At 49.0% G+C, this 24,916-nt stretch overlaps 1 protein-coding gene across 2 annotated transcripts in view; it reads left to right on the top strand.

Moving 5' to 3' along the window:
• RRBP1 (ribosome binding protein 1) overlaps positions 1–21,398 on the top strand; it is a 58,502-nt gene extending 37,104 nt beyond the window's left edge. The window contains exons 11-24 of one of the 2 annotated variants that reach the window (XM_030558080.1): positions 973–1,063; positions 1,629–1,721; positions 2,549–2,641; positions 2,745–2,825; positions 2,990–3,079; positions 5,060–5,152; positions 7,275–7,346; positions 7,574–7,669; positions 10,678–10,761; positions 14,094–14,186; positions 15,523–15,606; positions 17,468–17,566; positions 18,931–19,074; positions 20,903–21,398. In XM_030558080.1, the coding sequence (XP_030413940.1) occupies positions 973–1,063; positions 1,629–1,721; positions 2,549–2,641; positions 2,745–2,825; positions 2,990–3,079; positions 5,060–5,152; positions 7,275–7,346; positions 7,574–7,669; positions 10,678–10,761; positions 14,094–14,186; positions 15,523–15,606; positions 17,468–17,566; positions 18,931–19,074; positions 20,903–20,941 (1,252 nt within the window). In that variant the 3' untranslated portion in view covers positions 20,942–21,398. The remainder of the gene's footprint in view (positions 1–972; positions 1,064–1,628; positions 1,722–2,548; positions 2,642–2,744; positions 2,826–2,989; positions 3,080–5,059; positions 5,153–7,274; positions 7,347–7,573; positions 7,670–10,677; positions 10,762–14,093; positions 14,187–15,522; positions 15,607–17,467; positions 17,567–18,930; positions 19,075–20,902) is intronic. The other variant, XM_030558081.1, reaches the window with a different exon arrangement.
• The last annotated feature ends 3,518 nt before the right edge of the window (positions 21,399–24,916 follow it).

The raw sequence follows: 24,916 nt of genomic DNA, 5'->3' as shown, positions 1-24,916 counted from the left end.
ATGGGCCTGACTTTTCAGACTGGCTTTCTGTCCACAAACACCATTGACCGACCGAGCACACCCATCGCTTACCTGAGTGTCTCCATACAGCTCTAGGAGCCTTGGCCCAAAACTTTCAGAAGTAACTAGTGATTTGAGTGCTTCAGTTTTTGGGTGGCGCCTTAAAAGGGACCTATAGCTGGGTGCCCAATGCTGCTGGGAAAACCAGGCTCCCTTCAAGGTCCCAAGCTGATGGACAGAAACTGTGGCACCCAAGTAACTAGTCGTTTCTGGAGATTTGGGCCCTTTGCTCTCAGTAGCCATTTTTGAAAACTCTTGGCCTAGTTTAATTTCACACAGAGGTGAGCTAAGAGCAGTTTCAAGTCCTGCATCTCCCCCTACAGAGTTCATGGCTTGACAAATTGCACTCTTGTTTTGAATGCTTGTTTTCCTTTCCTGGTGCCGTTTTGAAGACCCACCTAGCCAGTTTCTTCTGTCTAATTAGCTGATGTCACAGGGGGAAATGGTACAGGTAACAGTACTCAGCAAACTAGTTCTAACTTGAGCAATGGGATTCTGTTCTCCCCCAAAAAATCTGCCTGCCATTTGCTTTGGGGAAAGATCTTTGTTTTGTTTTTATTTTAAAATAAAGAGAGCCCCAAAACACACTGGTGCATATTTGGTGGAATCTCCATCATTGGGGATTTTTAGGAGCAGGTTGGACAAACACCTGTCGGGGCGGTCTAGATAATACTTTGCCCTGCCATGAGTGCAGGGGACTGGACTAGATGACCTCTCGAGGTCCCTTCCAGTCCTATGGTTCTCTGTTGCTGCTGGCACAGTCTGGCTGCATGTCACTGGGGTCTGCAGGGATTTCTGGCGCTACATCGCTGTCCTGTTAGCACTCTGGGGTGTGTGGGGGAATTGGATCACGACTGCTGAGAGCCTCAGAGATAAGCACCACTCCAGACACACCCTCTTGTTTCATTGCAGACTTCAAGCGAAGGCTGACCAGGTCTCCTCGCTCGAAAAGGAAGCTCTGGAGCTGAGAGAGATAATCGAACAGCAGAAAACGAAAAACAACGTGAGCGACTGGACGAGCCGAACCCTTGTTCTGCCAGCGCAAACCTGAACAAACCCCTGGTTTGCACTTGACCGACAATTGGGTTTTAAAAGTTGCCCGATTAAAATTTAAAATGTAGCACTGGGCAAGTCAAAGGCCTAACTTGTGTGCCCTGAGGGATGCTCATCTCTATCCTAGGTGGCTAGGCTACTGTTACCCTTGCTAGGAGAGAAGCTGGCTGACTTCCGAGTAGCAGAAAGCGAAGTCTTCGGTGGGGGAGTCTGACAGAAGAACGAGCAAAGCTATGGTCTGGCCCTGGCAACCCTCTGGCTGGGTGGGGGTGGAGAAGGGATTCCAGCTAGCCGAGCGGCCTCTGTAGGCTTAGTGTCTCCATCCCATGAAGGAACACTAGGAACAAGGGCTGAAGTTCACCGTGGGACTGGGTGAACCACTGAAGCAGCCTCCCCCGCTCCCTTGATGTGGATTCATAACTTCCAACAGTGGCAAGTAACATCATGCTAAACAAACCCTGTGGTGGTCTCCACGGCAGTGTGTGGCTTATTCCTGCATGCGTCTGTCCCAACAGGATCTTCGCGAGAAGAACTGGAAAGCAATGGAGGCTTTGGCCTCAGCTGAGAAAGCACATGAAGAAAAGCAGCTTTCTTCCACAAAAGCAAAGGTGAGTCTTGCTTCAATCAGTAACAAAGTGGGGCTGTTCTTTGGAGCTGTATTCTGCTGCCAGGGAGTAGCTATGGAATTAGGGCCCTGTTCAGTTTCTAAACTGAATTTCAGCAACTCTCTGTTTGCACAGATTCTGTTTAAAACCTGTGATTACCCTCTGTACATGTTGACTCCTTGGAGCTCTTCTAAAAAAAGTCTGCCAGAATTGTTTTCCCTTGGGGCTTGACCCTGCAGCCTTCACGCATGGTGAAGGAACAGGGCAGGGAGACTATTGAGCGCTACAGTGAAATGATCTTTTCAACGGTCTCCCGTAACTTACCCGCCTGAACTCTTTGAAAACAAACTTTGTACAGAGCTGTTGGTGTTTTCCCCTCTCAATATTTATGGTGGTTAATGTCCCTGGTCATGGTGTGGGAAGGTGGCGATGTTACAACATTCTGTAAATGTTATGATGAAAGGAGGATGACTCAAATGGCTCGTCAATATTTCCGCGTTTCTGACTCCTCCAAAGATGTGCAGCGTCACTGCCCGGGATGCTGACATGCTCAGATGTACGTACGGGCGTCTCAGAATGGGAACTTGCCTCCTCTGTTCTTGCATAATTAGCCTCGTGGAGATTTGTGCAAGTTTTGTTGTTTTTGTCTCTTTTCCCCTCCCCTCTTCCACAGTGACGTATCGACTACTAAACAAAGGCCAGGCCCTCAGTTTTGTGTAAATCAGCATCATGCTGTTGACCTCGGTGAAATTAGAACAGCTGGGATCTGTCCCCAGCTGAAAGGTGCTGGTGTAAGTTTAGTTCATGAAAACCTATGTTCTCTCTTTCAGGAAGATTTGGAGCAGCAGCTTAATGCAATTCAGACGCAAACAAAGCAGACGCTGCTTTCTCTCTTCCCACAGATCACTCTAGTTCCACAGCAGGTAGGCACTGACCTTCCAATATTTTTGGAACGTCATCAGACAGCTGTGCCAGTGAAAGAATGGGATAGACCAACTGACGCTCTGTTGTTGTTTGTTTAATCAGGCTTATGAGGAGTGGCTACAGGAATTTAAGGAGAAGAGTCTGGGAATGCTAAAGCAGCAGACAGCTAAAACAGAATCTCTTGTAAGTGATCTCTTCAGGACTGGACAGCCATGCCCCAAACATCTTGCTTTCTGTGGATGTTGGGTGTAAGGCTTAGCAGCTACAGACAAACATCAAATCTAGCAGCCGCTATTAAGGGGGCGTGGTGAGAAGGGGGAACCCTATAAAACTCCTTTTTCTTTCAGGATTCAGCACTTAAATTAAAAAAAGCAGAAGAGGCGCAGAGCACTTTACAAGCAGAATGTGAGCAGTACAGAACTATTCTTGCTGAGACGGTAGGTTAAGCCATTCAGGCCATTTCTCTTCTTCACTTTCTCTTCTACCACTGACTTGGTAACTGCCAATCCATGCCTATAGTCTCTCAAGACATTGTACAGATGTGATGCATGTGAATCTTGCAGCCTTTGTTTGGAGGCTTTTGCAGAGCTTGGTTAAAAATATTCCTCTCCGCTTCACTGTCCGATTACATCTAACATTCTTATTTCTGAGTATTCACAATAGAACTGCCCTTGTAAATTCTACAGCTCTGCTACAACGTGGTCTGAGAACATCCTGTGAAAGGGGTGGTCTGGAGCAGGTAGAGGCAGGGTGGTGGTGTGATGTTGCACTCCATATGATTTTAAAAAAATTTGATAGTGAATAGAATGTCACTGGAATATGCTTCATGCAAAAGGTCTCTTGTAAGGTATCATTACAAAGCTTTATTGTCTGCTGAGTGTGGTCATCCTATTTGTATCAAGGTATCACTCTTGTATCTGAAACTAGAAATATGAAGAATAACTCTGAGGACCTATTGTAATTATGCAAAGTGTGGACCGTTAATGGTGGTTTGGAATCTTAATGGCTTCCATTAACCAGGACAATTGACTGGGTGGCTCTGTTTGCAGGCAGGCCTTCCTGTGAGTCAGGCTGGGAGGAATGAAGGCTTGAAGTCTTACAGTGACATGTGATCATGTCACCTGAACTGGAATCCATCTTTAACCTGGTGCTTTTCTGGTGGGGCTGGGGGTGGGAACCCAGAGAGGGACAAAGAATTCCTGCCTTATGCAAAAGATATATATAAGTGGGTGGAATAGAACAAAGGGGGAAGAGGAGCCATCATGAGGAATCCCCTAGCTACCACCTGAGCTGTAACAAGAGCTGTACCAGGGAAAGAATTGTGCCAGGCCTGGAAGGTGTCCAGTCTGAGGAAAAAACGTACTGAAGCACCTCTAAGGGTGAGATTATCTGTACTCAGTTTGATTAGACACAGATTTGCGCATTTTATTTTATTTTGCTTGGTGACTTACTTTGTTCTGTCTGTTACTACTTGGAACCACTTAAATCCTATTTTCTGTATTTAATAAAATCACTTTTTACTTATTAATTCACTCAGAGTATGTATTAATACCAGGGGAGGCAAACAGCTGTGCAGATCTCTCTGTTAGTGTTATAGAGGGTGGACAATTTATGAGTTTAACCTGCATAAGCTTTATACAGGGTAAAATGGATTTATTTGGGAATCTAAGTGTTAAAGACAGGAACGTTTCTGTGAGCTGCTTTCAGGTAAACCTGCAGCTTTGGGGCAAGTAATTCAGACTCCGGGTCTGTGTTGGAGCAGATGGGAGTGTCTGGCTCAGCAAGACGGGGTGCTGGGGCCCCGAACTGGCAGGGAAGGCGGGGATAGAAGTAGTCTTGGCACATTGGGTGGCAGATCCCAAGAGGGTTTCTGTGATCCAACCCGTCACAGGTGTAGTGGGTAAGGTGCTAGCCTAGGGCCAGGTCTACATTACTGCCTCTTGGGGAGGTGGATTAACTGTGCTGATGGGAGAAGCTCTGCCATTGGCTTAGTAGGGTCTTCACTATAGCACTGTACATGAAGACAAGCCCTAAGAGGTGGGGGACCTGGGTTCTCTTCCTGACTCTGATGCTGATGTACTGTGACCCTGGGCAAGTCAATTCCCCCCTTAGTACCTCCGTCCCCCCCCCCACCCGTTATCAGGTGCTTGATACAATGTGAGAATACGCCCAGCAGTACAGGTCCCTTCCTCCCCTAGCTTTGCAGAGACAGTCCAGTGCTGAGTCCAGCAGGAGGCTGCTTCTGTAAAGAACCTAGAACCCAAGCCGACCTATTGATTTCAGTGGGAACTGGACCATGCCCATAACTTCCTGCCTTGACAGCAGTTTTCTGAATGCCTGCCTTGAATGCTCTGCCCCGTGAGCCTTCCCCTCTCTGCCTGCCCAGCCTCATGCCTCTGTCCCTTCTCCCTCGGCAGGAAAGAATGCTCAAAGACCTGCAGAAGAGTGTGGAGGAGGAGGAGCATGTGTGGAAAGCAAAGCTAACAGCGTCGGAAGAGGAACTGCAAAAGGTGCATCCTAAAGAGTCTTGCCTGTGTGTGAGCAGGAACCCCTGGTGACTGGCTGCCTATAGGTGCTGGAAACCAATGGGCTGGTGACAGGTCTAACCCTGTAAATAACAAAGGGATCCTAATGATCCCTTCTGGCCTCAATCTAGGGGTATGGCTACACTTGCAGCTGTATAGCGCTGGGAGTTACAGCTGTCTTCCTACAGCTGTGTAGGGAAAGCGCTGCAGTGTGACCACACTGACAGCTACCAGCACTGCAGTGTGGCCACATTTGCAGCACTATTGGGAGTGGCTGAACAGGCATTCTGGGATACCTCCAAATACCTCTGGAGGCCAATTACAGCGCTTTTGGTGGCCACGCTGGCGGAGCAGCGCTGCATCACCAGCGCTGCAATCGTTATACCCCAGGCAGAGCAGGAGTACAGCCAGTGCTGCAGCCAGGGAGATACAGCGCTGTATGTGCCTTGCAAGTGTGGATGGTGAGTAAGTTGCAGCGCTGTAAACCCACCACCAGCGCTGCAACTCTCCAGTGTAGCCAAGCCCTATGAAAGGCGAGAGCTTTAGAGGTCCCTTGCTAGGGAGGGGCACAGCGTTAAAAGGCTGTAGGGTTGAACTTGGTGTAAAAACACATCTTCTGAAATAAAGGTAAACTCCAGGGCGATACCACGTCCGTTGCCCTCTGCAATACTGCGTGTGCGCATGCTGAAAGGTGAGAAGGAAAGATGCCCTCCATATAATCTTCTGCCTCCCTGAGATCCTGACACACACTTTCTGCCTCTTGAGCTGGTGACAGGATTCCACTACTTACGTTACAACATTCGCATCCAAGCTCGAGAATCAAACTCCGGCACCTCCACTCCATCCAGGGGAGGCTGGAAAGCCGCCTGAACGTTGATGTGCCAATGTACGTTGCCAAAGAGCCACAGTAGTACGTCAGTAGCCCCCCCCCCCCCCGCCTGCACCTCCTGAGGGTACTACAGAATCAGGGGAGGGAGTTGGAAGTGGTGGCGTGGCGGCAGAGCCTGGGGTTGAGCAGTGAGCACTCCCCAGCCCATTGGAAAGCTGGCGCCTGTAGCTCCAGCCCCGGAGTTGGTGCCTACGCAAGGAGCTGCATGTGGCTCTGGAACCACAGGTTGGCCACCCCTGCTATAGTGAGTGTGGGAATGAAGGGGTGTTGCTGATCTCTTATTTCTTAGCTGATGTTCCTGAGAACCTGCCTGGGCACACTACAGTATAAAATAATTTAAAATGTCCCTCTAAAAAGATTTCACACTGAGAAGTAACTAAGCATAGCATTGTGGAATTCAGTATTTGTGTCAAATAGATAATGTTAAATTTCCTCTGGTTAGAAGGGGTGTGTGTAATTCCCACTCCTGTGAACGCCAGAGGTTTGAGAGAAGCTGGCTTCTTTTCTTCAGTCGTGGTGCGTGAAATCCAAGATTCTGTTGGCCATATGCTGTTCTTCCTTGCCCGTGTGCGTAATGTGGGGTTGGTGAGGTTGCAGGGATGTAGCTGAGCATAATATGGCCAACAGATTTGTCATGGTTGGTGACTAGAGTTGGTCAGGAAATGATGTTTTCCTCCTGGAAAAACAAAAATTGTGAGTGGTGGGTTTTTTTGTGTTCATTTTCCTTTGAGGATTTCACTGAAAAACCCAAACTTCAAAAATGTTCAGTTTAAAACCAAAAAAATTTCAGATTTTTTAAATTTAATTTAATTTTTTGGATTCTTCAGCAAAAATTTCAATGCCCTCAAAAAGGCAGTTTTTGCATCAAATGCGGCCAGCAGAAAACATTCTATTGATGTCAGTGTTGACTCGCCAGAAGGGAGGAACCCAGCTTGACTCTCAGATCCTTTGATTAATTTGCAGGGATGACTATCATCATTCTTATTTGGATGCTGTTAGTAAAGGTCCCAATCCTGGATCAGGAGCCCAGTTGTGCCAGGTGCTGTACGAACACAACAAATGGTCTCTTCCCTCAAAGAGTTTGCAGGGTAACTCCACTGTGCCATTTTTAGTCGCTTGTAAGAGACGTTTTAGAGGAGAGTCCAAGCTGAGAAATGCTGCTTACTAACACTTGGTTTCTTTATTTTCCATTTTTTGGGGGGTCAACGCTTGGTGTAGTCACAAGTCCGAGTGAAATCTCTTGCAGAGGCTGTGGACCAGCTGAGGGTAGAGCTCCAGAACACAGATCAGGTATGGACATTCTCACCTACTCCAAAAGGAAAAGGTACTGATTTCTGCTGCACCCCAGGAACTTCCCTTTAATGTTGCCAGGAGAGAAGCGATTATAATTTCTTCTCAACCCCTCCGGGGGAGGTCAGGAGAACTGGTCTTGCTGGTCTAGAGAGGCTAGATATGCAAACAGATGAACGCCTACATCATTACCGATCAAATCACCGTGCTCTCCTTGTTTTAATCAGCTAAAGGAATATACTTCTCTTCTGGAAGCACAGCTGGAAAATCACTTGGAGACGGCCAGTTCCGAACGCCAGAACTACACAAAAGAAGTTGAAGCAGTAAGTGTTGGTCATTTCTTTGGGGCAGGTGGGGAGAGACTAAAGCTAATCAGGGCCAGGAATCTCCAGAGCTGTAGTCCAGTTTGCTAGCCACAAGCTCATCCTTCCCCCTTGGAGAATACTTTAGGTGGTGTCTGCCTAGTGTGACAAAGTTCCTCCTCTACCTTGGTGGGTCCTGTGCTTATTGGCGGATTTGCTCATCTCACAGATTCATCACGTGGGTCGGGAAACAGCCCAGAGACCTTCCCCTCTGGTAGAAACCACAGTCCAGGTCAATTCCTCTTGTGTCTGATCAGGAGTTGGGAGGTTTAGGGGGAACCTGGGCCCGCCCTCTACTCCAGGTTCCAGACCAGGGCGCTGTGGGTTGCAGCTATCTAGAGTGCCTCCTGGTACAGTTGCACGACAACTACAACTCCCTGGGCTACTTCCCCATGGCCTCCTCCCAACACCTTCTTTATTCTCACCACCGGCCCTTCCTCCTGATGTCTGGTAACGCTTGTACTCCTTAGTCTTCCAGCAATATGTCTTCTCACTCTCAGCTCCTCGCATGCACTTCACTGACTAACAGGGAGACTTTTAACTAATTCCAGCCTGCCCTTGATTGGCTTCAGGTGTCCCAATCAATGTAGCTATCTCCACTGCCTTCTAGAAGGATCTTAATTGGCCCCAGGTGTCTTGATTAACCTGGAGCAACAGGCTATTTGGTTACCATGGTACCAGGGATTTGTTTAGTCTGGGGCTAACATACCTGTTCCTCACTACTTTGCTGTAGCCATCTGGCCTTGCCCCATCACACTAGTTAACAGCTGGATGCATTCCTGACTTGAAATGCACAGGGAGTTGTGCAGAAGCGTCTCCACTTGTGAGGTTTTTAAACACTCCTCGCATCTCTGAATGGCTGATAATTAATTCCCCTGGCATTAGGGTTTAGAAGGAGTAGATAAATGAAGCCACAGGTGTCAGAAGACACAGAGGGCACTGCGCACTCCTCTCCCTGCAGACCACCAGGCTTTGCCTTAACATCAAATCCGGTGTTTGAAGACCAAGCAGTTGACTTGACTTTTAGGTGGGACCAAGCTAGAGCCGCTTGTGTACTGTACAGAGTGTGGGGGTTTGTTTGTAGGAGAGCGGAACTCCTTAGTCATCCATGGCTTTGCAAAGCGTAAAGGAAACCTTGTGTCTGGATATAAATATGCTATCTGCCGTCCACCTTGCTGAACTAGCCAGCCAGGTGAGGGCTTAGATGCCCCAGCTCCTGTGCCTGTAGAAGCTAAAGAACTGCTTAAACAGACAAGTCTTCGATTTGCAGAATAACTCTCTGGAGGATTTGAAAGGGAAGGAGCGGCTCCGAAATGGGCAGCAGGTTGGCATGGCGACCACTAGGCCCTGGCTGGACCCGCTAGGCCTTCACTAGCCAGAGATGCAGATCCTACTTCGCTAGCCTGCGTCTGCTCGCAGAAGGACAAACAACCTCTTTAAAATGGGCTTTACAAGACTTCAGGCTTGGCTCTGAAACGTGTCATTTTTTTGAAGGTGCCTCAGAGTCGGGCACCCGAGTTCTGTTAAATTGTAGTGGGAGTTGGGTACTTAACTCAGGCTCCTTTGGCCATCCAGCCATAGATCTTTCAAGATGCTGGCAGGAAAAGAGGCTGCTTTGACTGATGATTTAGCTGTTCTGGTCTGTCTGATGGTCCTAGCCATCGCACCATAAGAATACATGGTGGTGAAGTGGGAGGAGAGAGGCCTAGCGTGTTTGCAAACCAACTAGCAAACAGTAGCGGCAAACAGGCAAGTTTTGCGAGGGGACTCTCTGGGTGCAGGAGGAGTGACTACGTGATCTTAGGGGATGAGTGAGATTTTTGTTTGTGTGCTTGCTTGATGGGTGCATTTTTCTAGTGTGGTCTGTTCTAGGGGCTGAGTGCTGGGCCTAGCGGCCTGCTGGGCAAGGCTGAGAGCTTCCAAAGGAGGCTGTAGCCTCCCATCCTCTGCTCCCTGATCCCTGGACAAGAGGGCAGGGCTAAGTCGGGGAGATCAGTTGATAAGTGCAAACTAATACACATTGGAAAACATAATCCCAACTAGCTCTACAAAATGATGGACTCTAAATTAGCTGTTACCACTCAAGCAAGATCTTGGAGGAGTCATGGATAGTTCTCTGAAACCATCTGCTCAATGTGCCGTAGCAGTCAAAAATATCAACAGATTGTTAGGAACCATAAGGAAAAGGCTAGATAAGAGAACCAGAGAATATCCTAACGCCACTATATAAATCCGCGGTACACCCACACCTTAAATACGGTGTTCGGTTCTGGTTTTCCCATTTCAAAGAAGATCAAAAAAGGTACAGAGAAAGGCAATGAAAATGATCAGGGGTCTGGAACAGTTTATATCTGAGGCGAGAGTGAAAAGTCTGGGACTGTTAAGCTTGGAAAAGAGACAACTTGGGTGGGATATGCTCGAGGTCTATAAAATCATGACTGGTGTTGAGAAAGCGAGTAAGGAAGTGTTGTTGTTTGTCCATCACGTAATACAAGAATGCGGTCACCCAATGAAATGAATAGGCAGCAGGTTTAAAGCAGACCTCACACAGCTCATATTCAACCTGTGGAACTCATTGCCAGGGGATGTTGTAAAGGTCAAATGTATAACTGGGTTCAAAAAAGAATTAGAGAAGTTTACAGAGGATAGGCCCCATTAATGCCCATTAGACATAATGGGCAGGGACGCAACCCCATGCTGTGGGTGTCTCTAAACTTCTTACTAGCAGAAGCTGGGACTGGATGATGGGATGGATCCCTTGCTAATTGCCATGTTCTGTGCCTTCCCTCTGAAGCATCTGGAACTTGTCGCTGTCGGAGGACAGGATATTGGGTTAAATGGGCCTTTGGTCTGACTCAGCATGTCAGTTCTTATGTAACTGATATGCTGCTGCTTCTCCCTGCCACTCCAAACCCCAAGCTTCTTCCAGACACTAACACAGCTGCTGACTTCCCTCTTCTTTTTTCCAGTTGAGGCAGCTCCTCTCTGAATCCCAAGAACATCTGGATGCAGCAAAAGCAGAAGCACAGAAACAAAGCCAGGAGCTTGCATTGGTAACGGTTAATTTCTCGTTAATATCTACTCTAAGGTCGGGTCTACACTTAAAAGTTGTTGTCTCTACAGAACTATTTTGGTTAGGGGGGTGATTCCTGTTACAGATTTATCGGTACAATCTGTAGAGTGGGTGCAGCTATACTGATGTAAAGGTGCCTATACCTGCGTATCTTTAGAGCTTGTCTACATGGGAATACTCAAAATTGTTCTCAATTAACTTATAAAGTGGATTAAAGTCCCCTTTGTGTTCAGGAATAGCTATACTGGCATAAAGCACTTTTATCCTGGCATAACTCTGCCAACACTAGAAGGGGATTGTAGCACTTCAGTTATACCAGTACCTCTTTAACTCCATAACTTTCCAGTGTCTGAGACCTAACATAGAGGCGCTCTTCGGTGGAGAGCGGCAGGCTGGGAAGCTGTGGTTAGTTGGAAGGGACGTAAGACTCTGTGACACTGATGAATTTCCCAAATCTCCACAGAATTCAGCGTGGGGTCAGACTTCAAGTATGTCCAACTCCAAGTGCCCATCGAACCATCTGCCAGGGGGATTTGTATTTTGAAAATGCTGAAGAAGGCAGCGAAGGGTTTCACACCATGAAACTCTTCGCGATTCTCATTGCTGCTTTCTTGATTAGGCCATTTTTTCAGCTATGCTGGATGATTCCCAGGCAGAAGCCTGAATCTAAGCTGCTGTAAAATATATACAACCCAGCCAGCACTTAAGCACTGCTGGGTCATCTTCAGAATGTCAAGGAGTTACCATGTGAACTAACTCTCTGGGCACAGGGAATGATGCTCTCATGGGTCCAGGGATCAAATAACAAATTGACTCACTCTCTGTACCTTGCGCTCACACACAGCTATATTAGAAGACTGTTAAGGTTGCGAAGTCTAGCACGTAAATTGGGAAATGCTAGTGTAAACTTTTCATCGACTTTGCATGGTCTCTTCTGGCCTTAAATCATCTAATCTGACCGCCTGCGTAATACAAGCCAAGGCTGCAAAGGTAGCCTTAATTCTGGCATTTCCTGTGTTCAGAGTGCTTGATTCTGCAACCTGAATATTATTGTAGTGTAGAGTGTCTGTCTAATACGTATGTGCACACATTCCTTTGTTGGTTGCAATTGGATTTGGTAGTAGGTCCCCTTATGGGAGGGATCCTGAGGGCGTCTGGGGTCCCTCAGATGTCCTTACAGATCATCTGTTGGCTGGAGGAAACTTACTTCGGGTTCCTTTTGAAACTGGCTTTTCTGTATGTAGGAATTAGCCATAGAAATCTATGAAGGTTGCCTGCCTGTCTCTGAAATGGGGGAGGTTTAGGTTGGATGTTAGGAAAAACATTTTCACTAGGAGGATGGTGAAGCACTGGAATGGGTTACCTAGGGAGGTGGTGGAATCTCCTTCCTTAGAGGTTTTTAAGGCTGGCTTGACAAAGCCCTGGCTGGGATGATTTAGTTGGGGATTGGTCCTGCTTTGAGCAGGAGGTTGGACTAGATGACCTCCTAAGGTCCCTTCCAACCCTGATATTCTATGATTCTATGAACCCATTTGAGCAATGTGATGTGACTACCCTGTAAGAAGGGGGAGTATTAAGAAGTTAACAGGAGTGCCACTCCTAAGCGTTAAGAAATCATGAGGTTTGTCTAAAAATGCCGGAATCTTATATGATAGATTCTTATTAGCTTTCTGGAGTTGGGAACCTTATGGCTCACATTTCAGGCTTTTCTTTCCCAATATGCGGGCTAGAAGCTTTATATTTTTATTTTATTTTTTTTAAACAAAACCTGTGATTCTCACGTAGCTGTGTAACTCCAGGAACTGGCACTTTCAGAAAAGGAGTTTTGATATTGGGAGACATGTAATAAAATCCTGAGGGCTGGTTACTTTTTAAATGGACGAGAGCCGGGCAGTTCAAAATCTCCTTCCACAGTGCACCAGCTGATGTCTGGTTATAGCGTCTTTGGAATAATGAAAGCCTCCCTTGCACTGTAAGTCTAATCATTTGGATCATTCAGGTCGTTGTCACAGATCTGTACCTGCTGCTGAGGACTAATTAGACCAATTAAACAGGGAAGCAGTTGCAGGTATTTAGCAACTTGTATTTTGATGGAGCATCTCTTTTCCCAGAACAGGACCCATTGTAAATCTTCTAACCTTCAAACCCACGTCTCCGTAAAGGGCAGCACCACACTGTGGATGGGCTGAGCAACTGCAGGGCTCCTTGGCAGACTTAGCAGAAATATACGCAGGCTTCTCTTGATAGCAGCCTCTGGCTCTGCAGCTCTCATTGGAAATGTTGCTCCTCATAATGGAAGTGGAGACAACTTAAAAATAAATGTCCTTAAACAAATGCAAGGAAGGTGAAGTGTCAAATTTTGGCCTGTGTGGCTTAGAAAAAAGTTGTAGAAAGACCCCATTTAAGACATTCCCCCACCCCCCATCATGTTTGAGTCATTTTTGTGTGATAAGCTGCTAACCAAGGAGTTGTCCCACTGTTATGCTGCAGGCAGTTAATGGAGTGTTGTATTAAAGTGGTTTCCCTGCCTTTCTGTTGCTATTGCACAGTGAATGTCACAGCTCCACATAGAAGTAAACTCTTTACAGAATCTGAATGCAGGTGTAGTGTCTTCTGGATCCATTGCAAAATCAACTGTGTTTGGGATTCCTTCCGCAGATGACCTGTTGGAAAGCAAGACTGAATCTATCAGCCCCATGCCCTCCCTTTAATGTTACCGACTGTCCAAAACCATGGACAGAATGCCCTGCCCCTAATCCTCCAGTTGGCTCCACCTAGATCTGATCCTTGTGTCTCTGAGGACCCCCAGGAACACATGTGAACACAGAAATCTGAATGTGGGGATTCAGAATCAGGGTCTGTTCTTGTAACTCTTCCATAGGGTTGAGTTTGTGACAGATGAATTTCACTGCTGAGGGTACCTGGCGAACCCCATCCATACCAGTGGCGTTGCAGCTGTTCTTATGTCACTGAGTCTGGTCTGATAAACTTTGAACTGTTACTTTTGGGCAGTTTCAGGAGGACATTCTGTGTTTGATCATCATGGATCCCTTCTGGGATTTCTGACGGAGTGCAGTGGGATTTGGGTGTCTCATCCCCTTAGGCAACTCTGTGAATCTCTTCCCCTGTTGCTCAGCTAACTTCCTGTTGACTTGTTCAGGCAGCAGAACAAATCTGGCTGCAGCTGCGTTCCTACATTTGCTGGCCACGAGGTGCGTTTTCCATTGGCCACCCTCCCTACCTCAAAGCTTCGCCCACACCTTGGCTGCCACTGTGTTGTCACTGAGCCAGGCTTGCTGGTCCTTGTTTCAGGTCAGGCAGCAGTTGAGGGAGATGAAGAGCCATGTGCATGATGGAGAAGCAGCTGGGTCGCGGGCTGACCCAAGCGAGCATGAGCCCCTCGAGGTTAGGGCGGTGAGACCACTGCACGCTAAGGCACTGATTAACGACTGCACTTGTCTCGTCTTCCGCTCACCACCTGCATGATAATTGTATATGGCTTCACTGATGACTGTAGAATGTGTGTGTTGTGCTGTTTCTGTGGGGCTTCTGTTGAGGTAGTTAATTTTCTTAAATAGATAAGGGAGGGGAACTAGCTTCACGTAACAAATATTCGTACCATGGCCCATTTGTAAAGAGAGGATTCAGAATACCCACTTTCTTATGGTAGTTCTAATGGGCCCCAGTTGAGATCAGGGCCCCATTGTACAGACAGCTCCTGCCCCAGAGCGCTTTTTGGAAGTAGATACCACGCAGGGTGAGAGGAAGGAAGTGGCATTACAGATGGGGGGGGGGGAGGACTGATGAAGTGACTTGCCCAGGGGTCATACAGGAAATCTGTGGCAGAGCTGGCAATCCAGCCCAGATCACCAGAGTCCCAGCTCAATGCCTTAGCAGTGAGACCATCATCTGGTCACTTTCTGAGCAGGAATGAGATCTGGCTTTGATCAGTGCTCTCTGCTTTTGAGACCTCCTTGGTCGATGATAGTGAGTTGGCCGCTGGGCTTAGTGGCAGCACTATGCTTTAGGGGATCCGGGGTCAGACGATGGGTGGGCAGGGAGTCCTGCAGAGTTGAGGCACTGGGTCCTTGAAGTGAGGGAATCATTACACTGCACTCCATATCTTTCTCTGGCTGGTTTTATGGGGTGCTGTCTTGTCTACTCAACGGGTGGGCAGTCACCATGTGAGGCCCTGGAGGGTGGAGAATTCTGGTCTTACAGGACTTCTTGGGCTAAGGATCAGAATTCAGAGGGGCAAGGACTTTGTGTAGGAATGGATTTCTAATCTCACTAACCAGAGTTGGGTTCCAGGAATTAACTGAGAATCTTTCAGCCTAACCTTTCTCTCTTCACTAGCTTACTGACCCCACAAGCTGTGTTCTCTGCTCTGTGGGTCTTAATTCTTTCCATTGTGGAGTTTTCCCCAAGGTGCTGTGTTTTCTAAGAGGTGGGGAGCCGTCAGATGAGACGGGTGGGGTCAGTCTGCTCTTGGCCTTTGCAGCCGACTCCAGTTCAAGTTGCTGGGGCTGGAACAAGGGTGGAATATTGCACCAAATTGGGGAAAGACTAGAAGATTTCCCTTGGCTTAATCCTTTGGGGATTAGAGATTGGAAGCAGGGCCTGGCAGCTTTGGGGAAAGCTCTAGAGTCTGTCTCTGTTTATCTATGTGTAGCAGCTTCGGGGTCCCATCTGCTCCAGTTGATCTTTCCGATGTGACTGATTCACTTTGGTTTCTGTGCAGTTGAAAACGCAGCTGGAACAAACTGAAGCCAACGTGGATAACGAGCAAGTGCTGAGACAGAAGCTAGTGCTGGAGTTTGAAGAAGTAAGTTCAGGCCTGTGTGTGCATGGGACACTCTCTGGCCTGCTGTCTGTGACATGGGATTGGGGGCTTTGCTTCCCTCCGGACAGAAGGTCTGTATTTAAACCGATGGAGAAGGGAAAGTCCCTTTGAAAAGCTGTATGTGATCACCAGCATAGCAGAATTTCCAGGATGCTTGCTCTTCCGAGCTTTTAATGTGGGTGGGATTGCAGAAGGTCAGAACAGATGGTCATCATCCCTTCTGGCCTTTCCTCTGCCTCTTACTGACAAAGACCTAAAACTGAAAGCAACACGTTTGGTCCTTTAATCATCTTCTACTTGTTGTAAAATGCTGGTAACGACCCAATGAGTGTCAGGTTAAGCAGTGAAGTGTTCTCTCTTTCCCCCATTTGGGATTTGCCTTTTCAGCCGTGCTCACTTTTTAAAAAACTTAAGGCAGCAGCTTGCTGCTGCAGGACTAAAACTGTAGCAAAAAGAACATTGTCCAAACACACGTCTCCAATTCCTCTACCTGTTTCCAAGCGTCCTCATAATGCCAAAGAACTTACATGTGCTACTTCCTAAATACTGGTTGGCAAACGGGAAGAGTCTGAAGCTGCAGTAGCAAACCCCAAGGAACATCTGCGTGCCGGCGAGTGTTTATTTTGGAGAGGCTCTTTCACCTACAGGTGGCAGTTGGCCTGTGTTCTCCAAGTTTTGGGGTACGCACATTGAGGCATTTAAAGGGGCAGGTGCATGGCACTTTGACAGTTTGGGGATCCCTTTGGAAGGTTTCAAATTAGGCGCCAGAGTAGCTAGTTGCTCCTGAAAATCTCAGCAGGCTTTACCTGTCTTGCAGGACTGAAACGGTTCCTCTGTCAGCCTGTTTCACCACGTGCATTTGGTCTTTTTCTTCTCGCTAAAATCTTTGGGACTCCTCTAGCCTGCTTGTCTGTGTCAGGGCTGCAGGAAAACGACTCTCGCAGTCTGCTTCTGTTGGGTCGAGTTGGCTGTCACTGGACCTTTTTTTTAAAATGCAGCTCTACAAAAAATTGGAAAACCAGCTTGAATTTAACCAGTAGGACCCTGGCCTGTAAACGAGGGGAGGACAGGCTGGCTGCTTCTGGGGCAAATGCTACAATGTCCCACCCAGCTGCTCATGGGGTGGTGGAAAGGCAGAACACAAGTCTGTGACCTGTGTGTCCTTGTGCAGCCTCCCCCCACAACTCAAAAGTATGAAGTGCCGAGTGGCTGCAGCTTCCATCATTCCCTTTTACCGGCCATAGCACATGGGTGCACATGCTAGCCAGTTAATTCGAGCATTAAGTGAAGGCTGTTTGAATATTGCCTTGGCTTGCCTCTTTCCAAGGAGCAAACCAGCATGGCTGCTGGGAGGTGCGTGGCTGTAGGGAGATCTTTAAAACTTCCTGAGCCTGATATGAAAAGACATATGTGCATTTTGCTGGCAAACTCGCATGCCCAAGCAATACCAAGGCCTGCCATTAATGCATTAGCTAGTTTCTATTCACAGCCTGCCACGAGTACATGCAAACCAGCGCCACGGGTGGGAAAACGTAGCGCGTGGTGGTCGTGAAGAGGGTTTATCTTGAAAATTGAAGCTGAGATTAGTCTGAGAAGGTTTCTTAATGTAGCCACTGAGAGCAGTGTGTGCACTGCAGTGTAACGTAGCTCTGCGCGGCGGGCGAAGGATAAGTGTCGCTATACCTGCTGCTGTGTGGCGCTGGGATTGTTAGCTAGAGAGCTTCCCCTCTGCTCTTCTGGGATGTGCCTTCTGGACCCCTATTTGTCCTGTCTGCTGACCATCCATTTGAGTGTCAAGGATCCTAGTAGGGTAGGACTGACCTCTCGCTTCCTGGAATCGCAGGCGCAGAGCTCTGTGTGCAGTTTGCAAGCCGAACTGGAAAAGCTGAGATCCGCTGCAAACGTAGCGTCCTCGGAAACGGAGGAGGTTCAGCACCTGAAGGTAATTCCCTGCACACTTCCTTGCGGCGTGGGGTCTGCAAGCCCAGGAGAGCGAAGGGCGCCTTGGGCCAGATTCTGGTTCCAGTCTCTGTCTGCCGCTCTGGTAGCATAGCGGTCCCACCGCAGGCTGGGTGAGAATTCTCTAGCTTGCGGGCCTAACCCTGTGAGCGGGCAGGGGCACTGCATTCAGTGCTGGCAGCTGCTGGGCCAGATGCAATCTACAAAGTGGGAAGTCTGGGTCCCCATAGCAGCCCAGAATGCAGCCCTGCCCTCTGATGCAGTTCAGAACCGATCCCAGCAGTGTGGCCTGAGCAGCACCGTTTGGGGCGGGGGCTGGGAATAGCTCTGTGGTTTGAGCATTGGCCTGCTAAACCTAGGGTTGTGAGTTCAGTCCTTGAGGGGGCCATTTAGGGATCCGGGGCAAAAATCTGTCTGGGGATTGGTCCTGCTTTGAGCAGGGGGTTGGACTAGATGACCTCCTGAGGTTGCTGCCAACCCTGATAGTCTATGATGCTATGTTGTGCATTAAGGGGGAATGTCTGCCAAGCCAGGGAAAGGAAGCCATAAGTAGGGGCACGCTCACTGCTGTCGCTGTGGTCCCTGACTCAGGCCTGAGAGCTGGATCCTGAAGCCACTTCTCACATCGGGCGTTGCACGGTGCACCTTCAGCCCTTCCTTGTGTGATGTCTCGCTGCAGCCGGCGAGCTCCCCTGGCTTGGGCTGTGGGATCTGGCCCTTGTAGGATGGCAGAGCAGAGAAAATAAGACTCCAAGGGCTGCTTCTTCCTTCAACCCTGGCATCAAGTGTGGCAGGGGTTTAGGTGAATCCGAGCCCCATCCTGCCCATTCCCATGGGTTCATGGCACTAGTGGGGAGGGAGAGCAGGCAGGTGAGGAGCAGGTCTGAGACTCTGCCTCTGATAGCCAGAGACTGGCAACCAGCGTGTCGTCCTCAGACACCAGTCGGATTCATACAGGAAGGAATGGGGCCTGCTGACTGTGTGGGACAGGCCATCCATTGCTTTGGCCCCATCACAGAAGGTGGCTAGACAGTTAGTGGGGAGATGAGATCCTGGCAAATGTCTGTTGTGCAGAAGCAAGTCTTGATTCTATGTTCCTGCACAGACACTCTCATTAAGGGTGACCGACCTGTGAAATGTGGGGATGAACATCAGTTACATCTAGAGGGAGCTGAGCAGATGTTTCTCCACTGTCAAACAAAAACCAGAGTGCAACCCCATAGCAAAAACCTCTCCAAGGGCTCTGCAAGGTGGGAATGGCCTGTGAATGCTGCTGCTCTGTATCCAGTAATCAGTAAATGATTGATCTAGTTATCGCAAATAATAGTTTACTTCAATTGTGTGCAGGAAAGACTTGAGAAGGAGAAGAAGCTAACGAAGGACTTGGGACAAGCTGCTACCAAACTCCAAGAACTATTGAAGATTACCCAGGGACAACTGGCCAAAGAAAGAGAAGCAGTGAAGAAATTGAAAGAGCAGCTTCAAGAAACGGTATTGCATCTGTCTTCAAATGGAACGTAATGGTGTGCAGTTAGAACTAGAAAGCCACAACCGAGACTGGGACCCTGTTATGCTAAGCACTGCACAGACACGTAGGAAGGGACCATCTCTGCCCTGAAGACCTTACAGTTGAAATAGATGAATCAAAGGATGGGGAACGGCAGGGCCGTCTATCCTGTTTTTGCTGCCCCAAGCAGCATGCCGAATTGCTGCTGCTGACGGCGGGGACAGTCTGTGTGCTGTTAGGGCAGCACGCGCGTTTCCGTGGCGGTGTCAATTCGGCGTCTTCACCCAGAAGACAGAACCTGCACCGCTGCTGACAGCTGAACATAGAAGCTGCCGCTGAATTGCTGCCACCATGGTAACGCTCGTGCGCCCTAACGGCACACGGACTGCCTCCGCCATCTGGGGTGGCAATTCGGCGCGCTGCTTGGGGGCAAGAACACACGGACTGCCGCCCCTTGAGATTGCCACCTCAAGCACCTGCTTGGAATGCTGTGCCTGGAGCCGGCCCTGGGGAACAGCGACTCTGAGATGAAGTGATTTGCCCAAGGATGCAGGGAATCCAACAGTTGGCAACAGAATACAGATCTTTCGAGTCCCGGCCCAGTGCTTTAACCATTAGACTCTCTTTCCTATTCAAGTATCAGAGGGGTAGCGGTGTTAGTCTGGCTCTGTAAAAGCAGCAAAGAGTCATGTGACACCTTATAGACTGACAGACGTATTGAAGCATGAGCTTCTGTGGGTGAATACCCGCTTCCTATTCAAGACGTGCATAATGCACAAAAACAGGAATTTTACAAAGGGGCACTGCCTGGGCTGTTCTTAGCGGTGGCAGAACATAGAGTAGAGAAATCCATTTCCCCTTATCAACTTTTTCAACAAAAATTCAGATTCTGGACAGCATGACTGGTAGTTCAGCCATGTTGGTTTCAGGATATGAGAGACACATGGTGGGTGAGGTAATCTCTCTTATTGGATCAACTCCACTTGGTGGAAGAGATGAGCCCATGAGCTCCACAGAACTCTTCTTCAGATCTGGGAAAGGTACTTGGAGCCTCACAGAATTTAAGCTTCCAGGCTTTTATCTTTTGGAGGTTCTGTGCAGGTTTCCTTTGAGGATGAGGACTGAGAGGTCAGATATGGAGTGATCACTTTATAGCAAGTGTTCACCCACAGGTGATAGGATGTTTTTTTTTTTTGTCTTTTTATCATTTTCCTGTGTGAGTTCATTTGAGAGTATAGTTTTGTTCGGTTTTACACATGTAGTTAGTGCATTTGATGCACCTTCTAAAGATGAGCTTGGGAACTTAAATTCATAACTGTGCTAGACACCAAAAATTATGGATTCAATAGAGACCTTGGTTTTATGTCTCGCTACAAGGATCTGTAACCTACTCTTCCTTTTTCCTATGAGTGCAGAGGTGTTAATTACCCCCTTCATTTTGAATGGTTTCTTGCAACATGTGTTAACTCCTTATGCTTAATCTCTTCCACCTTGTATTTAGCTGTGACTCTGAGTATGTTTCCCAGACTTGAGGAAAAAGTCTATGGAGCTCAAAAGCTTATCACTTTCACCAACAAAAGTTAATCTGACTGCATGGCCAGAAGGCCAGATCTGGCCTGTAGGGCATTAGTGTTAACATCACTGGATCGGGGTTCTTTGAGTCAAATGTTGAATCCAGTCTCTGCCATTATGATATTCACATAATTGTTAGATAAAACTCTGTCCCTAAGAATACCTGCTTACTCAACTACTAAAAACATAATACGTGTTCTATATACAATCCTATAACCTGTTCTGCTCTCTCGCTTCCAGGGGGAAGACAACGGTTCAAAGGAAGGAACTTCTGTCTGATGGGTCTAAGATCTAGAATTTACTATTCCACTTACCAAAATGCCTTACACCTTCCTAAAAATATATGCTCAGTTCTTTTCAGATAAAGACACACAAGCCATTAGTGACCCCAGAAACCTCCTAGTTTGAGATTTAAAAGGATACAAGTACACACTGCAGACGTACATCGGTAAAGGAATTTTCATACTGTTTTTTTTGTAAAACTGTGTTCCCTGGGGAAAGCCCTGACTGTGTCAGCCAGCTGCTTCCAAGCCTTTACCTTCTGTAGTAACAGAATCCATGAATGTGCGAAAAGGGAAGACTCTGTGTGTGTTCATCAATCAGTGCAATTTTTGTCTTTTTTGGAGTGAATGAAGCCTGGAAGGTACATGATGCCCCTGTTCGTCGTACCAGGCGGCTGTTGGCAAGTGTCCTTGTGAATTTCTGGATGGTAATGCAATTAAATCAATGGTGTAGCTAACTAGGGGTTGTGCTGGTCTTATTTTGAGGCACTAGTAGCAAATGCTCCTGGTGATGGTATAAAGCACTACGATCGTAACAGACCTGGAGTCCTCCATGTCCCAAAGGCCCCATCCCTCAGCCGTAGGACGGAACAGAAAGGTGGCACGCTGCTTTTTTTTTGCTCTTCCATGAGTGATGTGAGCAGAGGGGGGAGTTTACAACACTCCTAATTCCACGGTGTGAGGGAGGGACAGAGATGGTCCTGAGGCATCAGGGGAATGTGTCCTGAACACAGCAGTGGGAGCTGGAGACGGGTGTGACATGGTGGGAGCGCCAGCTGCTCTGGTGTATCTTGGGCATCCAGGAAGTTTCCCTGCTGCTGGTCACGTGCATTTTCACTGCGTCCCACGGGAGCCTCGAACCTGGAGTTGTCCAGGAGGGGAAGAGCTGTATGGAGAAGTCAGGCCAAGCTATGACTTCAGCTTTTCTGAACGCAGGTGAGCCATGAGCCCATCTCTGCTGCCATTGATGTTGGTGACGAAACTCCTGTTGACTTTGGTTCGGTAGGAGCTGAGCTGGGTCGGCACTTGGTGCTTTCAGGAGTGAGATTTTTCCCTCGAAAGATCTAATTCCTCCCTCTCTGTCCCCCGCTGGTCACTTGTAAATGTTCGATAGAGTGGCCTGATTGGAGGAGGTGAAAGCACAGGGGCTGGTCTGATCCTGTGGGGATCAGATGGGAGGCTTGTGTGTATGTAGCCAAGTCCCTCTCTGTTTAAGGGCAGGTTTAACTGGTTCTTGGTGCACGTGCTGGTCTGTACAACCTACTTGGACTTGCTGATGTTAAACCAGCCCCTTTGCGCCCCGTGCTGCTTAAGCACTCATTTTGTTCCTTGAACTGTCCTGTGTCTGCAGGGGTCCCAGGCGTTCGTGTGCAGAGCCAGGTTGGAGTAGGGTTAGTCGGGGCAGAGTCTGGGGCTCTGTCAGTAGAGGATAGAGACCCTTCTCTTTGTTCCCAGCAGGGCTCTAGGGGTCCGGGTGTGGGTGGAACCAGCGCTCATGTTTGTCTTTGTACCTTCTATATTCCCCTCCCCTGTATTTACACCTGAAATCAGATTCCTGCCCAGGCTCTGGCTGCCCCCAGCACATCATGGCACAACAGAATCCCAGCAGCAATTCGAGTGGTTGGCTGCCTGATGTCCTGCCGAAACGGCCCCCTCCAGAGGCTCCCTCCTACCCCTTCTAGGCTGGGTGTGGCACTGCCTCCGCCTGCTCGAACTGGTGCCTTTTGCAGCATGCCGGGAAGGTAGCCCGTTTGGGCTTGGTGGGAAGGAAGGAGCAAGCTGAATAGCCCTCCCAGGCTGAGAGGCCCGACTGCAGGAGAGGGTTCAGGGCTGTGCAGCCCAAATGGAGGGAGGGGCCTAACTCATTTGAGGGGCAGGGCCTAGGCCACACCCCTCTCCTGAGCGTTTCCTATTGGCTAGCTTTGGTAGCTCCCAGCCCAGCCTGCTGGCTTCCGTGAATGCCATTCATAGGCTGCTAACTGCCCAGGTGTGGTATAGGGACTCAGGATTGTGAAGTCCACCAAGCGGCAGGGCCCGAAGACTGAGCAGCACAGTGCCTCTAAGTGACTCTAGTTCCAGGAGTTCCTCGAATGTCCTGGCAGACCAGGGATGTATTTATGCAGCAGCCACCTGACCGGTGCTTCTGGGCCAGCCAGGATTCTTGGGCATCTCGCCGTGCATTGTTGTGCTGCCTAGTGAAGCCGTACCCGGCTGGGAGGTCCTTTGCTCCCCCCATTACACCAGACCGGTGCCCCTCGTTTGCTTTTGAGAGGTGAGTCCAGATCCCGTACGATGCTGAGCTGGAGTAAAGCCTTATGCTCACTGCACCTCGCGGTTTGGGAACCGACAAGGGCTATGTGGACATGTGGATGGCTGAGTCCTGCTTTGCTCCTGGAGGTGAGCCGGACGAGGGATGTTCTGTGCTGCTTGCGTGCTGACTCTCGGAGGAGTTCAGTTTCTGTCCTGATGTGCTTATCTCCCTCGGCCGAACACTGCTGCAGCAGTAACCACTTCACTGATTTAAACAGCGACGGGAGGGAGGATTCGCCATCTGCGTGGAGGTGCCATCCTGCCCGCAGCCCAGCTCCAGGAATCCAGCCATGTGCCAGGCTCAGCAGCCACCAGAGGCCGGGCATGGTGAAGACTCACTGGTGGCTATTACCTGCTCACTAACCTTGGGCATGCAGCTGTGAGCTGTGTTTCCAGCTGGCCATGTCCCTGGCTGGCTGCAGGTGTGGGCCAATGTCACTGCATGGCTGGGCCGGCCCCTAGCTTTTCATTCCAAGCCCGGGATCCACCCCTCTTGCCTTCAGGGAAACCACTAGACCCTAGGCTGTCTGTCGCTGCCTTGGCAACTGGCCCTGTGCCCAGCCTTCCATTTACTGGCACATGGCACCTAAACATCACCAGCGGCTCCTGGGCTAGTCTCTTACTCCTGGATATGGCAGCCTGTGCTGGATATGGACTGTGCTGTACCACCTCATAGCTCAAAACTGGGCTGCAGATCCCAGGGAGGTGGGGATATGGCCTCTCAGCCTGCGGGTCCCAGGCCAAGTCCTCCCACGATTGCCCACCAAAGGCAGGAGGGTAACATGGCAGCTAATTAATTCTAATTGAAATAACTTTCCATAGAAGGTCGGGTGGGTCTTTAAAGGCCCAGGAAGGGTGGGTAGGCACCTGCCTCCCATGGACTAGCCGCTGGGCAGTAACTGCTAGTGGTGCCTTGGAGAATCTCCCCTGCAACCTAACTTTAATCTACCTGGAGCTGTCTGCATCCAGCAGCCAGGGAGCAGGGAAGGGGATTCCTCAGCTCTGCACTGGTGCCTGAGGCCCAGGTCCTCAAAGCTATTCAGGCTCCTACTATCCACCTCAATCAGTGGATGTCAGGGGCCTCATCTCCTTCAGGGATCTGGGCCTAAGTCTCTCTCAAGGTATAGACATCCCCCAAATGTCAGGGGCTGAGAGTCGTTGATTCAAATTAAATTTGTGCATTAGGAACTGGAATTCCTGTAGCCTGCAGCCATGTGACAACGTCCTGTGCTCAACTCTGTGGGTGGGACATGAGGATTTGCGCTTCTTCCATTCATTCACGTCCCCTTCTTGGCCATCAGCCTGTGAGCAGTAACTCCGCTTGAGGCCATGGCTTTGCCACATGCTGTGGTTCCTTGCCTGGTATCTACACCAGCCGCTTTCCCTGCAGAAAAGAGGGCATAGGATTGTGCAGGGAGGTTTCCCAGCGTTAGCATGAGTCTGCCTTCACAGCACCACTTCACCATTCAAAATCCAGCTTCCCTTTGTGGTGGTGGTTCTTGCCGCCTAATCCTCTTTGCTTTATGCTCTTTGTAAGCACATGCACGACCCCGGCTCCCATGCCCCTCTGCTCCAGCCCTGTCCTCTCCGCTGCGTGTATTGTTCGGGAGGAGGTGGCTGCCCAAGTGAGAAATATTGCTTTCTGGACTGGAAGGCAGAACTG

This window comes from Gopherus evgoodei, chromosome 3, assembly GCF_007399415.2.
Source record: "Gopherus evgoodei ecotype Sinaloan lineage chromosome 3, rGopEvg1_v1.p, whole genome shotgun sequence".
In the NCBI taxonomy this organism is placed as follows: Eukaryota; Metazoa; Chordata; order Testudines; family Testudinidae; genus Gopherus; species Gopherus evgoodei.
The sequence above is the reverse complement of the archived record's forward strand: the minus strand, read 5'-3'. Positions and strand labels throughout refer to the sequence as shown.